This window comes from Dama dama, chromosome X, assembly GCF_033118175.1.
Source record: "Dama dama isolate Ldn47 chromosome X, ASM3311817v1, whole genome shotgun sequence".
NCBI lineage: Eukaryota > Metazoa > Chordata > Mammalia > Artiodactyla > Cervidae > Dama > Dama dama.
In genome coordinates, this window is record NC_083714.1 from 90,825,696 (window position 1) to 90,840,805 (window position 15,110).

Here is a 15,110-nt window from a genome sequence, read left to right on the forward strand (position 1 = left end):
GGGCAGGAGGAGAAGGGGACAACAGAGGATGAGATAGTTGGATGGCATCACCGACTCAATGGACATGGGTTTGGGTGGACTCCGGGAATTGGTGATGGACAGGGAGGCCTGGCATGCAGCGGTTCATGGGGTCACAAAGAGTTGGACACGACTGAGCGACTGAACTGACTGACCTGACTGAGATATTGTCAAATGCTCCTCCAACATGGCTGTATTAACTTATGCTCTCCCCAGCAGGGTGCAAGAGGTATTATTTCTTTTTACTGTTCCCAACACTGAATATTAACAAACTTTACATTTTGCCAATATGAAAATAGAATCTCATTGTTTATTTTTAGTACTCTGATTAAGAAGGAAGTTGAACATCCATTCGTTGGCCATTCATATTTTTCCTGTGATGTGCCTGCTCATATTCTGTACCTGTATTTCTATATTGTTTGTCTTTTTCTTATCCAGTATAGTCCTGTATTTTATATATATTGCAAATATTTGCTCTCAGTCTCTTGCCTTTTAACTTTATGGTACCTTTTATTGAGTAGAAGTTTTAAATTTCAAGGTCAGATTTATCTTTTCTTTTTGGCTTTTGATTTTTGTTTTTGTTTAATAAGGTCTTCCATATGCCAAGGTCATAAACATTTCTCTTTGTTTTCTAATACTTGTATAGGGATTTCTGTGTATTTGATTACATCTTTGATACTGCTAGGATTTATTTTTGTGGATGGCCTGAGTGACATATTTTTTTGTTCTTTGTTTTCAAAAGGTCTGTCTGTCTTGGAATACAGCAGAGAATAAAGGGAACTTAGGATTGTGATTCTCCAGGGTTCCTCAATTGATTTCTTGTCCATGATGTTTGCTGACCTTAGTAGTTGGCTGCATTCAATGGGACACCTGATGAGGGGGCCATTTCCTGTAAAGAAGGATCCCATTCAGAGCTCAGTATCCCCACCCCCAGGTTTCATCAGTTGATCAATAGGAACTTCCTATATGGCACTAGTTCTTTCCTGGCCTCCACCCTCATGATGGGAGGAAGTAGCCTATAGGTGAGCTAACATCTTCCTAGAGAAATCCTCATCTAGGATGAAGGGAAGGGAAGAAGCAGCCCAGTTTCAGGTATTTTCTGGAGGGTGGGAGTGGGAGAGTCACCAAGCCCAGGGGCCTCCAACCTCTGGGCTGCTGACTGGTTCCTCCTGTCAGATCGGTGGAGGCATTAGATTAGAAATAAGAGTGAATGAGTGAGTGAAAGTCACTCAGTTGTGTCTGACTCTTTGCGACTCCATGGACTATACAGTCCATGGAATTCTCTAGGCCAGAATACTGGAGTGGGTAGCCTTTCACTTCTCCACGGGATCTTCTCAACCCAGGGATTGAACCCAGGTCTCCTGCATTGCAGGCGGATCCTTTACCAGCCGAGCCACAAGGGAAGCCCAAGATTAGAATAAAGTGCACAATAAAGGTAATGCTTGAATCATCCTGAAACCATGCCCCCACTTCCTGGTGCGTGGAAAAATTGTCTTCCATGAAAGCAGTCCCTGGTGCCAAAAAGGTTGGGGACTTCTGACAGACCATCCAGGCAAACAGCCCTTAAGGCAAGACAGAAGAAAAATCACCAGATGGTCTGTCAACTTACTCTGGAGAAGAGGTTCCTTGAGTTCTTTCTTGTCATGATTAGAAGGTCCTAAGAGGTTTCTTTGGGTGAGCCATCTTTTCCCTAGGATTCAGTTTATTCTTCTTTTTTTCCTTTTAAAGTAAGCATATTAGTTTCCTGTTGCCGTTGTAACAAATTATCACAAACTCAATGACCTAAAGAGATTTGTTGTCTTACAGCTCTAGAGGTCAGAAGTACAAACTCACAGGGCTAAAATCAACATGTTGGCAGGGCCATGTCCCTTCTGGTGACTTTCCAGGAGAATCTGTTCCTTTTCTTTTCCAGCTTCTAGGGGCTGTCTGTATTCCTTGGCTCATGGTTCCCTTTCATCTTCAAAGCCAGCAGTCTCCACTTCAACTTCTACTTATGTCTTTACATCTCCTTTTCTGACTCTCCTGCCTCCTCCTCTCACTTATGAGGACCCTTATGATTATGTAGAGGCCACCAGAATAATCTCCCTAACTTTAACTTAAATCACTGAAATCTTTAAAAAATTTTTAGAATTAATTAATTTATTTTAATTGGAGGATAATTTCTTTACAATATTGTGGTGGTTGTTGCCATACATTGACATGAATTACCTACAGGTGCACATGTGTCTCCCCATCGTGAACCCCCTTTCATCTCCCTCCCTACTGCATCCCTCTGGGTTGTCCCAGAGCACCAGCTTTGAGTGCCCTGCGTCATGGATTGAACTTGCACTGGTCATCTGTTTTACATGTTGTAATATACATGTTTCAATGCTATTCTCTCAAATCATCCCATTCTTGCCTTCTCCCACATAGTCCAAAAGTCTGTGCTTTACATCTGTGTTGCTTTTGCTGCCTTGCATATAGGATCGTTACTACTATCTTTCTAAATTCCATATATATGTATTAATATACTGTATTGGTGTTTCTCTTTCTGACTTACTTTGCTGTATATAATAGGCTCCAGTTTCATCCACCTCATTAGAACTGACTCAAATGTGTTCTTTTTTATAGCTGAGTGATATTCCATTGTGTATATCTACCACAACTTTCTTATCCATTCGTCTGCTGATGGACATCTAGGTTGCTTCCGTGTCTTAGCTGTTGTAAACAGAATCACTGAAATCGTTAACTTAATCACATCATCAAAGTCTCTTTTTCTTTTGCAAGGTCTCTCTTGCCATGTAAGGTAAAATATTCACAGGTTTTGGGGATTAAGACAGAGCCATCTTTGGCTATTTAGCCTACCACAGTGGTTTACTTCAGCAGAAAGCTATGCTTATTCATTTGATATTGATTCATAATGGGGAGAGAAGTATCTTTTAGGCTTGCAGGATTATATGCAACAGAATTTAATGTTGTTCAGTTGCTCAGTCATGTCTGACTCTTTGCAACCCCATGGACTACAGCACACCAGGCTTCCCTGTCTTTCACCATCTCCCAGAGCTTGCTCAAACTTATGTCCATTGAGTCAGTGATGTCATCCAACTATCTCATCCTCTGTTGTCCCCTTCTCCTTTTGCCTTCAATCTTTTCCAGCATCAGGGTCTTTTCTAATGAGTCAACTCTTCACATCAGGTGGCCAAAGTATTGGAGCTTCAGCTTCAGTATCAGTCCTTCCAATGAATATTTAAGGTTGATTTCCTTTAGGACTGACTGGTTTGATCTCCTTGCTGTCCAAGGGACTCTCAAGAGTCTTCAGCACCTCAGTTTGAAGGCTTCAATTCTTTGGCACTCAGTCTTTTTTATTGTCCAGCTCTCACATCCATACATGACTACTGGAAAAACCATAGCTTTGACTATAAAACCTTTGTAGGCAAAGTGATGTCTCTGCTTTTTAATATGCTGTCTAGGTTTGTCATAGCTTTTCTTCCAAGGAGCAAGCATCTTTTAATTTCATGGCTGCAGTCACCATCCACGGTGAATTTGAAGCCTAAGAAAATAAAGGCTGTCACTGTTTCCATTGTTTCCCCATCTATTTGCCATGAAGTGATGGGACCAGATGCAATGATCTTAGTTTTTTGAATGTTGAGTTTTAAGCCAGCTTTTCACACTCTTCTTTCACCTTCATCAAGAGGCTCTTTAATTCTTCACTTTCTGCTATAAGTATGTGTCATCCAAATATCTGAGGTTATTGATATTTCTCCCGGCAATTCTCTGGGCTGCCAATGGCTTATCTAATGCCTTCTGCTTTTCAGACCACCTCTGCCTACTGTCCAGCTTTGGGATGGAAGTCATGGCCCCATGATGGGCTCCCAGGGGAAGAGCACTTCTTTTCCAGAAGAGCTTACCAGATCAGAGACTGTGGAAGTATTCCATGATTCTGGAAACTTAGATCCAAGAAACTTTCGTTCCCTCCCCACCTTTCTTGTTCCCTTTTTCCCACGGTTAGATTTTCTCCAGGCCTGTCTACATTCTCTGCCTGTGGTCCCTGCCCCGCCCCAACCTCTTCCTAATCCTGTGCCTCATAATTTCTTGGTGGCCCTGGGAGAGGCAGAAGGGGGATTCCCCCTTCCTTCTATGTATCCAGCACTCCCCATTGATTTTTAATTACCAGGGTTGCAGGAGCCATTGATCTCATTGGTTATTTATTTTTCAGGCCGTTTCTTGGTGGTGCCTTCTGACCCAACCTTCTCCCTGCCTGAGACCTGTGGACCCAGCCCTCTTGCAGACACACACATGTGAGACGTGTGTCATGTCTGCATCCTCTCGGGGTGGAACTGCTCTGTGCGGTCATGCCTGTCTCTGACTATCCTGCTTTCCACACTGGGGCTGTTGACCTTGGGGCCAGTGGAGGGCGTGACCAGGTCCTTTTATCCTCTGTGTTTCATTAGGCATTCATCTGGCCAACCAGGGGATCCTCTTCATCCGGGCTCTGGAACAAGTGGTTGCCACAGCCTGGAGCGGCAGACTAAGGGTTGCATTTGCTGTTTTAGCAGCCTCTGAGCTTCCTGCCCAGAGCTCCCCACAGGCCTGCGTGTTTCCCCTAGGACTTGTCCCTTTCTCCAGGCTGCTGTGGGGGGGGGCGGTCAGTGGGCAGAGATAGTGGTTTGAGGTTCAGAACTCTTTAAGGTTGAGGAGAAAGAACTGTCAGGAAACTCTGGTCTCACTGGAGGACTGGGGTGAAGGTGGGAGTCCCAGCGGAGGGAGAGCAGGCAGCGGCCTCAGCTAGGACTCAAGACTTCAGGGAATTACTCCCTTTCCTCACACACCTCAGCTGCAACTCTCTGCTCCTCTCCTCCCACTGCTTTTTACTTTTTGCTACGTCCCCCTTTCCCTTCCCATTTTTTGCCCCTAGAAAAGTCTGATATTTAGCTCAGGCCAAACCTTCTTATAGAAAGGCAGCCTTGGGCAAAAGTGGCCCGAGACCTGGAGGTGGCAGTGCTTGAGGGTTTGCTCCAGCTGGCAAGGCCTCGACTTCTTATTGCCTCTGCTTTCCCTCGCCTGGTATGGCAGGGCACTCTGGCCCATTCAGGGGGCTCCCTTGCCCACACGAGTCACCTGCAGGCTTTAATCTTTCATTGCTGGATTTGGCGTGGGGTGTTCCTGGCTGGCTCCTCCTCACACCTCCCATCATTCAGAGTAGCTGTTGACCCTGCAGATGTGGCCCCCAGAATGGGACTGGAGGACATAGCTGAGAGGCTAAAGTTAGGGACAGTTAGCTGAGGTTCACGTTTTCTCCTTTTTCCTTTTTTTTTTTTTTTTTTTTTTGAGAGCCAAAAACCCAGCTTGAATTCTGCTGCTGTATTCATGGTTATAAGCTTTCCATGCCTAGGTTCTGGGAAATTTATCTATGCATGTATATTTTTAAACATTGTTTCCTGGGTACTGGGCATGTGCCTGTCTGAGCCCCAAGCCCATCTGTCCACACCCCACCATCCACTCTGTTCGTCTCTTCCTTGGTTCCTAGAGCCTAGAACTAGAGCCCATCATCAGCTGTTCTCTTCTGCCAGGAAATGTAGTTTTAAAATGGCTAAAAATGATAGAGGGCGGGAGCTTGATAGATATAATCTTTTCCTTGTTTTCTTATTTGTTTCTGTTTTGGAAATGAAAGGGGGATTTAAATGGTCATTTGAATTCTCTTTTCTAAATAAAGGTTTACCTTCCCCCCCAAAAAAAATTTGATTCTCGCTTGATTTCATCTTGTGCTTCATCCAGCCTGGCATTTCTCATGATATACTCTGCATGGAATTTAAATAAGCAGGGTGACAATATACAGCCTTGATGTACTCCTTTCCCAATTTTGAACCAGTCTGTTGTTCCATGTCTGGTTCTAACTGTTGCTTCTTGACCTGCATACATGTTTCTCAGAAGGCTGGTAAGGAGATCTGGTATTTCCATCTCTTTAAGAATTGTCCACAGTTTGTTGTGATCTACACAGTCAAAGACTTTAGCATAGTTAATGAAGCAGAAGTAGATGCTTTTCTGGAATTCTCTAGCGTTTTCTATGATCCAACAGATGTTGGCAGTTTGATAATCTTTCCATAATAATTTCCCAATCATATCCTATCTGCCTTTGGTTGGATTACAGAGGGAATAGGAGGTAGAAGGGAGAAGCTCACAAAAGAAGCTGAGGAATGGGAAGAGACATAGGAAGAAAAGCTAGAGGGTGAGGTGTCATGAAAACCAAGGGAATAGAGTATTGTTGGCAGGAAAAAAGGAAGGAGTACATTTAATACTGTATTAAATGCTGCTGAGAGACCAAAGTAAGATGAGGACTGAAAGGCATCTGTGAGATTTAGTGACCTTTGCAATGGCAATTTCTGTGGAGTGATGGGAAGTGGGAAGAACATTGAGTACATAACTCATTTAAGAATTTTCAGGGACTTGCCCAATGGTCCAGTGGTTAAGACTCCACTCCTTCACTGCAGGTGGCACGATTCCATCCCTGGTCAGGAAACTTAAGATCATGCATGCCATATGGTATGGCCAAAATTTCATTAAAATTAATAAAGTTTTAAAAATTATATAAAAAGAATTTTCAATTTTTTTATTTTATAAATTTTTATTAGAGTGTAGTTGATTTACCATATCATGTAAGTTTCAGGTATATAGCACAGCCACTCAGTTATACGTATATGTGTGTGTTAGTTGCTCAGTCGTGTCTGACTGTTTACGATCCCATGGATTGGGGCCCACCAGGCTCCTCTGTCCATGGGATTTTCCAGGCAAGAATACTGGAGTGGGTTGCTATTCCCTTCTCCAGGGGATCTTTCTGACCCAGGGATCAAACCCAGGTCTCCCGCCTTGCAGGCAGACTCTTTACCATCTGAGCTACTAGAGAAGACATACATATATACAAATATATTCTTTTTCAGATTCCTTTCCTTTATAGGTTATTGCATAATGTTGAATATAGTTCCCTGTGCTGTATAGTAGGTCCTTGTTGGTTGTTAAAAATTATTGTTAATGTCTCCATTTTTTTGTCATTATAAGAAATTGAACACACAATATGATGTTGTGCCATGTTCTTTCAGGCCATTTCACTCATACAATTTGAAGTTAATATTTAATAGCTGTATGTTTTGTATGGCTTGTGCATGCAGATATTCTAATTGTTGAGTTCCATATATTAATTTTTTAGTTTCTTGTTTGTTTACTTATTTCTGGCTTCATTTATCTTCTTTTACTATTTATGCACTATTGCCCTGCATTTAAATCTGAAATTAAATCAAGAAAACAGAGCTACCACCATAAAATCACTGGTACCACTATGTAATGCCTGTATTGTTTTGTAATGACATGAGAAAATTCTTTGTATATAAGAAGTGTGTCTATCCATTATCAGTCACATGTGGATCACATTTGTGTATTTGAGAAATACATAGAACTCGCAAGCTTTTGAGCCTAGAAATTTTATTTTAAGCTTTTATGTATAATTTATGTCTGTTTCCTCACAGTCTCATCCATTTTAAGTGTAACGGTTCTCCTGAATTTCTCAGCAGATCTTTTCCTAAGATGAAGCTAGGATCTAACATTGTACTTCATTAGCACATGCCCTTTCTCACTTTAATATCATCAGGAGTCCCTATTATCTGAACACAAGGGAGTATACATCAGTGTCAGTCTTGAAATTTGAAATGTTTCGTTGAAATGTCAACTCTGTTTGCGTAGACCTTAGCCATGCTTTTTACACCCTCAGTTTTCAGAGAAAAGAGGTAAACCATTTAGCAGTTCTGCCAACTTCTCCCTGTTGTTCTGCCAATAAGAACTCTTTGACCTATACTTTTCTTTTCAACTTACAAATCAATTTTGTTTCTCTTAAGTCACTTTCTTATTTCGCTCCTTCAATTTACTATAAATTCTTCTTTGTGACCATTATCCCCCCCATAGACTTTTCCTATTAGTAATATTGAAGAAAGTGGTGTCTTATGTATTTATTTCTCTAATCTGATACTGTTTTTGATCTGATACTGTCTTTTTTTGTAACTTGATGAACAATACTACTTTGCCATGGTTATTTATAAGTAGTAATAAATATGTAAATGTTATTTTAAAAAATTCTTTTAGGAATATTATGAGTCCAAAAACTTCCTGAGCACTTTCTGTCCTCCCTCCCCACATTGTCCATGCACGTAAATAAAGCTAGAAGATATTTGATGTATAGAGGCAACATTGTGTAGTTGTTATAAAATGAACTTGGCATCATGCATTTTCCTTCATCCTGCCAGTTAAAGTCCTCTTTAAAACTCTTTTTTAATCAGTAAATTGTGGAAAAGTATCAGTTCAGTTCAGTTCAGTCCCTCATTCATGTCCGACTGTTTGTGATCTCATGGACTGCAGCATGCCAGGCCTCCCTGTCCATCACCAACTGCCGGCACTTGATCAAACTCGTGTCCGTTGAGTCAGTGATGCCATCCAACCATCTTATCCCCTGTCCTCCCCTTTTCCTGCCTTCAATCTTTCCCAGCATCAGGGTCTTTTTCAATGAGTCAGTTCTTCACATCAGGTGGCCAAAGTATTGGCGCTTAAGCTTAAGCATCAGTCCTCTCAATTCAGGACTAATTTCCTTTAGGATTGACTGGTTTGATCTCCTTGCAGTCCAAGGGACTCTCAAGAGTCTTCTCCAACACCGCAGTTCAAAAACATCAATTCTTCATCGCTCAGCCTTCTTTATGGTCTAACTCTCATATCCATACATGATTACTGGAAAAAACCATAGCTTTGAATATGTGGACCTTTGTCAGCAAAGTGATGTCTCTGCTTTTTTTTTTTTTTTTTTGCCTTTTTATTTTATTTTTTTTTCATTTATTTTTATTAGTTGGAGGCTAATTACTTTACAGTATTGTAATGGTTTTTGTCGTACATTGACATGAATCAGCCATGGATTTACATGTATTCCCCATCCTGATCCCCCCTCCCACCTCCCTCTCCACCTTAGATGCCCATCAGCAGACGAATGGATAAGGAAGCTGTGGTACATATACACCATGGAATACTACTCAGTCTCTGCTTTTTCATATGCAGTCTAGGTTGGTCATAGCTTTTCTTCCAAGGAGCAAGCATCTTTTAATTTCATGGCTGCAGTCACCCTCTGCAGTGATTTTGGAGCCCAAGAAAATAAAGTCTCTTACTGTTTCCATTGTTTCCTCATCTATTTGCCTTGAAGTAATGGGACCAGATGCCATGATCTTAGTTTTTTTGAATGTTGAGTTTTAAGCCAGCTTTTTCACTCTCCTCTTTCACTTTCATCAAGAGGCTCTTTAGTTTTTTACTTTCTGCCATAAGGGTGGTGTCATCCGAATATCTGAGGTTATTGATATTTCTCCCGGCAATCTTGATTCCAGCTTGTGCTTCATCCAGCCTGGCATTTTTCATGATGTATTCTGCATAGAAGTTAAATAAGCAGGGTGACAATATATAGCCTTAATGTACTCCTTTCTCAATTTGGAACCAGTCCATTGTTCCTTGTCTGGTTCTAACTGTTGCTTCTTGACCTGATAGAGGTTTCTCAAGAGGCAGGTCAGGTGATCTGGTATTCTCATCTCTTGAAGAATTTTCCACACTTTGTTGTGATCCACACAGTCAAAGACTTTGGCGTAGTCAATAAAGCAGAAGTAGATGTTTTTCTGGAACTCTCTCTTGCTTTTTTGATGAGCCAACAGATGTTGGCGATTTGATCTCTGATTCCTCTGCCTTTTCTAAATCCGGCTTGAACATCTGGAAGTTTATGGTTCACATACTGTTGAAGTTTTGAGTCTTCAAGTAATTCGTGAATATATTTTTATTGTTTGAGTCAAACATTATAGATAGTTTTTTTCAGCCTCTCCAATGTAGGTCCCTGTCCCAGAGGAAACTGGTTTTACCAGTTTGGTGTTTGTTCTTCCAGATCATCTTCTGTGTATTTAAAAATACAAATATATATATTTTGTTTATTTTTCCCTATATAAGTGATATACTCTACATTGTTCCACAGCTTACGTTTTTATTTGGCACTATACCTAAGAGAATGAGGTTAAATGTGTTTCTTACATAAGACATGCTGTATCATATTCTACAGTATGCATATACCATTTCCCACTTCCCTTTTATAACTGTGATAAAATAAACATAACATAAAATTTACCATTTAGCAATTATTTTCATTTTTAAATTGACATATAATGTGCAATATTACATAAATTAGAGGTGTTGCATATTGGTCCTTTGCCACGTATAGTTTGAGGATCACTGAGAGAGTTTCTAATTTTTGTTTTTTTCCCATTAATTCTTTTTATTTTTTTTTCCATTAACTCTTTTTAAAAACTTTTACTATGAAAATTTTTTAATTGTTTTATTATGAAAGTATAACATTATTGTAGAAAATGAGAAAATACAAATAAGAAATCATAGCAATACAATTAATGTCATTATGTGGATGTCAGTCTTTTCTAAGCAATGTCTAAAATTTATCTCATATTCTCCTATTGATATACACTGGAATTTTTTGTTATTATAAATAATACTGTAATAAATACCTGGTATGTTGGTCTTTTTTTTTTTCATTTCTGGTTATTTTTTAGAACTAGTTCTGGAACTGCTATTGGTTCAAAGCATATTGCATTTTTAAAAAACATATTATATTTTTAAGGCTTAAAATATTTTTATTGAAATATAGTTGATCTATAATATTATGTTAGTTTCAAGTATAGAGCAAAATGATTCAGTTATATATACGTGTGTGTGTGTTCTTTTTTAGATTCTTTTCCGTTATAGGTTATTACAAGATATTCAGTACAGTTCCCTGTGCTATATAGTGGGTCCTTGTTTATTTTGTATATGATAGTGTGTATATGTTAATTCCAATTCCTAATTTATCCCCCCGCCATTACCTATTTTTTGTGGATATATGCAAGTGTTTCTATAGGATAGGTAATGAAGAATAGAATTACTGGGTTGAAGGGTATGCACATTTTACATTTTAATAGATAGTACAGTATTGCTCACCAAAAGGCTGAATATTTCCAACAACAGTGTATGAGAGCACATATTTCCTCATACCTCTGCCAACAATTGATATCAATCTTTTTAAACTTAAAAATCTGTAAGACAGGGAATTCCCTGGTGGTACAGTAGATAAGAATCTGCTTGCCAGTGCAGGGGACATGGGTTCAATCCCTGGTCTGGGAAGATTCCACATGCTGCAGAGCCAAATCCCATGCACCACAAATACTAAAGCCTGTGTGCCTAGAGCCTGTGATACCCCACAAGAGAGTCCTCCACAATGAGAAGCCTGCACACCTCAACGAAGAATAACCTCTGCTCGTCTCAACTAGAGAAAGCCCACATGCAGCAGTGAAGGCCCAGTACAACCAAAAAACTAAAATAATTTTTTTAAATCTGTAAGGCAAAAGGTGATGTTTTGATTTGTAGTTCTCTGCTTATTAGCCAATTTATATATCTTCCTTTCATATGTTTATTATTTGCATTTCCTCTTATTTGCTTATTATATCTTTTGCTTATGTTTCTATTGGGTTGTTTTTTCTCATTGATTTCTAGTTCTCTATTTTTTAGATATTAATTATCTGTCTTTTATATATGTTACAAACACTTCCCCAATCTACCCTTCTTTTGTATTTATTTTTTATCTCTTTAGAATAGAAACTTTAAATTTTAATGTAGTCAAATACATCATTCTTTTCCGTTATGGCTTTTTATTTTTCCTCTGTTTGGGAAGGCTGTCCCTACTTCAAGGTTTTAAATATACTCACTTATATTTTCTTCTCATTTCTTTTAAAATTAATTTATTTATTTGGCTGTTCTGAGGCTTGGTTGTGGCACACGGGGCCCTCAGTTTCGTTGCAGCATGTGGGATCTTTAGTTGGAGCGTGCAGGATCAAGTTCCCTGACCAGGGATTGAACCTGGACCCCCTTCATTGGGAGCATAGAGTCCCAGCCACTGGACCACCAGGGAAGTCCCCTCATGTATCTTCCTCCTTTTTAGAAAAGCTTTATTGAGGTATGATCAATGTACAGTAAACTGTACATAAAGAATATAGTTTGGTGAGTTTTGACATATGTACATGCCCATTAAACTATCACCATAATGAATATGTCTATCACCCCCCAAATCTCCTTGTTCCTTTGTTCTCATACATTTCTAAGTGTTTATGTGTGTGTATGCATGTGTGTGCTAGGATTATTTTTTCATTTTTTAATGTATAATTATGTATAGTAAACTTCACTCCTTTTATTTTTTTTTTAAATTCACTCTTTTTAGTGTACATTTCTGCATGTTTTGACAAATGCATTCTAGTTGTGTAACAACCATGATAATCAAGATACAGAATAGACCCATCACTTCAAAAAATTCCCCAGTTCTCCGTTATGGTCAACTCCTCCCTACTTCCTAGTACTCACTACCTATTTTCTGTCATTGTAGTTTTGTGTTTTCAAAACTGTCATATAAATTAAATCATACAAGGACTTCCCTGGTGGTCCAGTGGTTAAGACTCTGATCTTCCAATGCAGGGAGCATGGGTTGGGGGGAACTAAAATCCTGCATACCGCACAGGATGACTAAAAAAGTTTATATATATATATATATATATGAAATTATACAGTATATAGCCTTTTGAAATTGGCTTATTCCAATCCATGCACAGCCTTTAAAATGTTTCCATGCCCTTGCTTGTACCAGTACTTTGTTCCTTCTTATTTTGCTAAATAGATTTCAGTGTATGGATGTGCCACAGTTTGCTTTTCCATTCCCCAGTTGAGGGACATTTGGGTTTTTTTGGTGTTTTGTGATTACAAATGCAGTCACTGTTAACATTAGCATTAGGGTTTTTGTGTGAACACAAATTTTCATTTTGCTTGGTTTAATGCATAGGAATGAGACTGCTAGGTTGTATAGTCAGTGTATGTTTAACTTTATAAGAAACTGCCAAACTGTTTTCTAAGTTGGTTATACAATTTTGTATTCCTTTCAGTAATGTGTGAGAGTTCCAGTTAGTTCTAGTTCCTCACTACTTGGTAGTGTCAGTTTTTTTTTTAATTCTATTAAGTTTTTCATTGTGGTTTTAATTTGTATTTAATTTGTATTTGACTTAATGTATTGAGCATCTTTGATATAATGTCTGTTCAAATCTTTTGCCCATTAAAAAATTGGATTATTTTTTTCTCATTATTGACTTTTGAGAGTTCTTATATTTTGAGTACAAGTCCTTTATCAGATATGCAGACATTCCTCTCAGTCTGTAGCTTGTCATTTCTTTCTCTTACCAGTATCTTTTGAAGAGCAGAAGTTCATAATTTTGATGAAGTTCAGTATATCAATTGAAAGTTTCACACTCACTCATTTCACATGCTAGCAAAGTAATGCTCAAAATTCTCCAAGCTATGCTTCAACAGTACGTGAACCGAGAACTCCCAGATGTTCAAGCTGGATTTAGAAAAGGTAGAGGAACCAGAGATCAAATTGCCAACATCCATTGGATCATAGAAAAAGCAAGAGAATTCCAGAAAAACATCTATCTACTTCTGCTTCATTGACTACACTAAAGCCTTTGTGTGGATCACAACAAACTGTGGACTATTTGTCTCTGCTGGAGACTCAACACAAACAGGGTAGTCTGACTCAGTCTCTTATGGGGTCACTAGAAAAGGTCGGTTTTCATTCCAGTCCCAAAGAAGGGAAATGCCAAAGAATGTTCGAACTACCACACAACTGCACTCATTTCACGTGCTATCAAGGCTTCCCAGGTGATGCTAGTGGTAAAGAATACATCTGCCAATAAAGGAGGCTCAAGAGATGGTAAAACCAGACCACCTTAACTGCCTTCTGAGAAAACTGCATGCATGTCAAGAAGCAACAGTTAGAACCAGACAAGGAACAAGGACTGGTTCCAAATTGGGAAAGGAGTACATCAAGGCTGTATATTGTCACCCTGCTTATTTAACTTCTATGCAGAATACATCATGAGAAATGCCAGGCTGGATGAAGCACAAGCTGGAATCAAGATTGCTGGGAGAAACATCAATAACCTCAGATATGCAGATGACACCACCCTTATGGCAGAAAGTGAAGAGGAACTAAAGAGCCTCTTGATGAAGATGAAAGAGGAGAGTGAAAAAGCTGGCTTAAAACTCAACATTCAAAAAAAGTAAGATCATGGCATCTGGTCCCATCACTTCATGGCAAGTAGATGGGGAAACAATGGAAATGGTCAGAGACTTTATTTTCTTGGGCTCCAAAATCACTGCAGAGGGTGACTGCAGCCATGAAATTGAAAAATGCTTGCTCCTTGGAAGAAACACTATGACAAACCTAGACAGTGTATTAAAAAACAGAGACATCATTTTGCCTACAAAGGTCATGTCGTCAAAGCTATGGTTTTTCCAGTAGTCATGTATGGATGTGAGAGCTGGACAATAAAAAAGGATGAGCACCAAAGAATTGAAACCTTCAAACTGTGGTGCTGAAGACTCTTGAGAGTCCCTTAGACAGCAAGGAGATCAAACCAGTCAATCCTAAAGAAATCAACCTTAAATATTCATTGGAAGGACTGATGCTATGAAGCTGAAGCTCCAATCTTTTGGCCTCCTGATGCGAAGTGCGAACTCATTAGAAAAGACCCTGATACTGGGAAAGATTGAAGGCAGGAGAAGGGGCAACACAGGACAAGATGATTGGATGGCATCACCGACTCAGTGGACATGAGTTTGAGCAAGCTCTGGGAGGTGGTGAAGGACAGGGAATCCTGGTGTGCTGCAGTTCTGGGGCTGCAAAGAGTCAGACAGGACTGAGTGACTGGACAACAGCAAGTCAACACTACCCACACTATTCCTGAAAGTTTGTTCTAATGTACATTCTTACCAGTCATACATGAGAGTACCCATATTATTATATGTCACCATTGCTGGAGAGTTATTTGTCTTTTTCAGTCATTTTAGTCATTAGTCTTTTTTATTTGTTTCACAGTAGAAATGATCATCATTCTTATTCTTCACTATTTTCAGACCATTGCTTTCAACACCCAGATTAAAAGGCTCATGCCTTCTGGTAGTATTCAATG

The 15,110-nt window shown here is 39.4% G+C and overlaps 1 protein-coding gene across 6 annotated transcripts in view; it reads left to right on the forward strand.

Moving 5' to 3' along the window:
• Positions 1 to 15,110, forward strand: part of SNX12 (sorting nexin 12) — an 85,266-nt gene that overhangs the window by 16,464 nt on the left and 53,692 nt on the right. Inside the window, exons 5-7 of one of the 6 annotated variants that reach the window (XM_061137008.1) lie at positions 1,391 to 1,453; positions 4,214 to 4,295; positions 4,449 to 5,938. The exons of 3 other annotated variants lie outside the window; for them this stretch is intronic. In XM_061137008.1, the coding sequence (XP_060992991.1) occupies positions 1,391 to 1,453; positions 4,214 to 4,295; positions 4,449 to 4,660 (357 nt within the window). In that variant the 3' untranslated portion in view covers positions 4,661 to 5,938. Of the gene's footprint in view, positions 1 to 1,390; positions 1,454 to 4,213; positions 4,296 to 4,448; positions 5,939 to 15,110 lie in introns of those variants that run through there. 2 more of the 6 variants (XM_061137009.1, XR_009692006.1) reach the window with 2 other exon arrangements.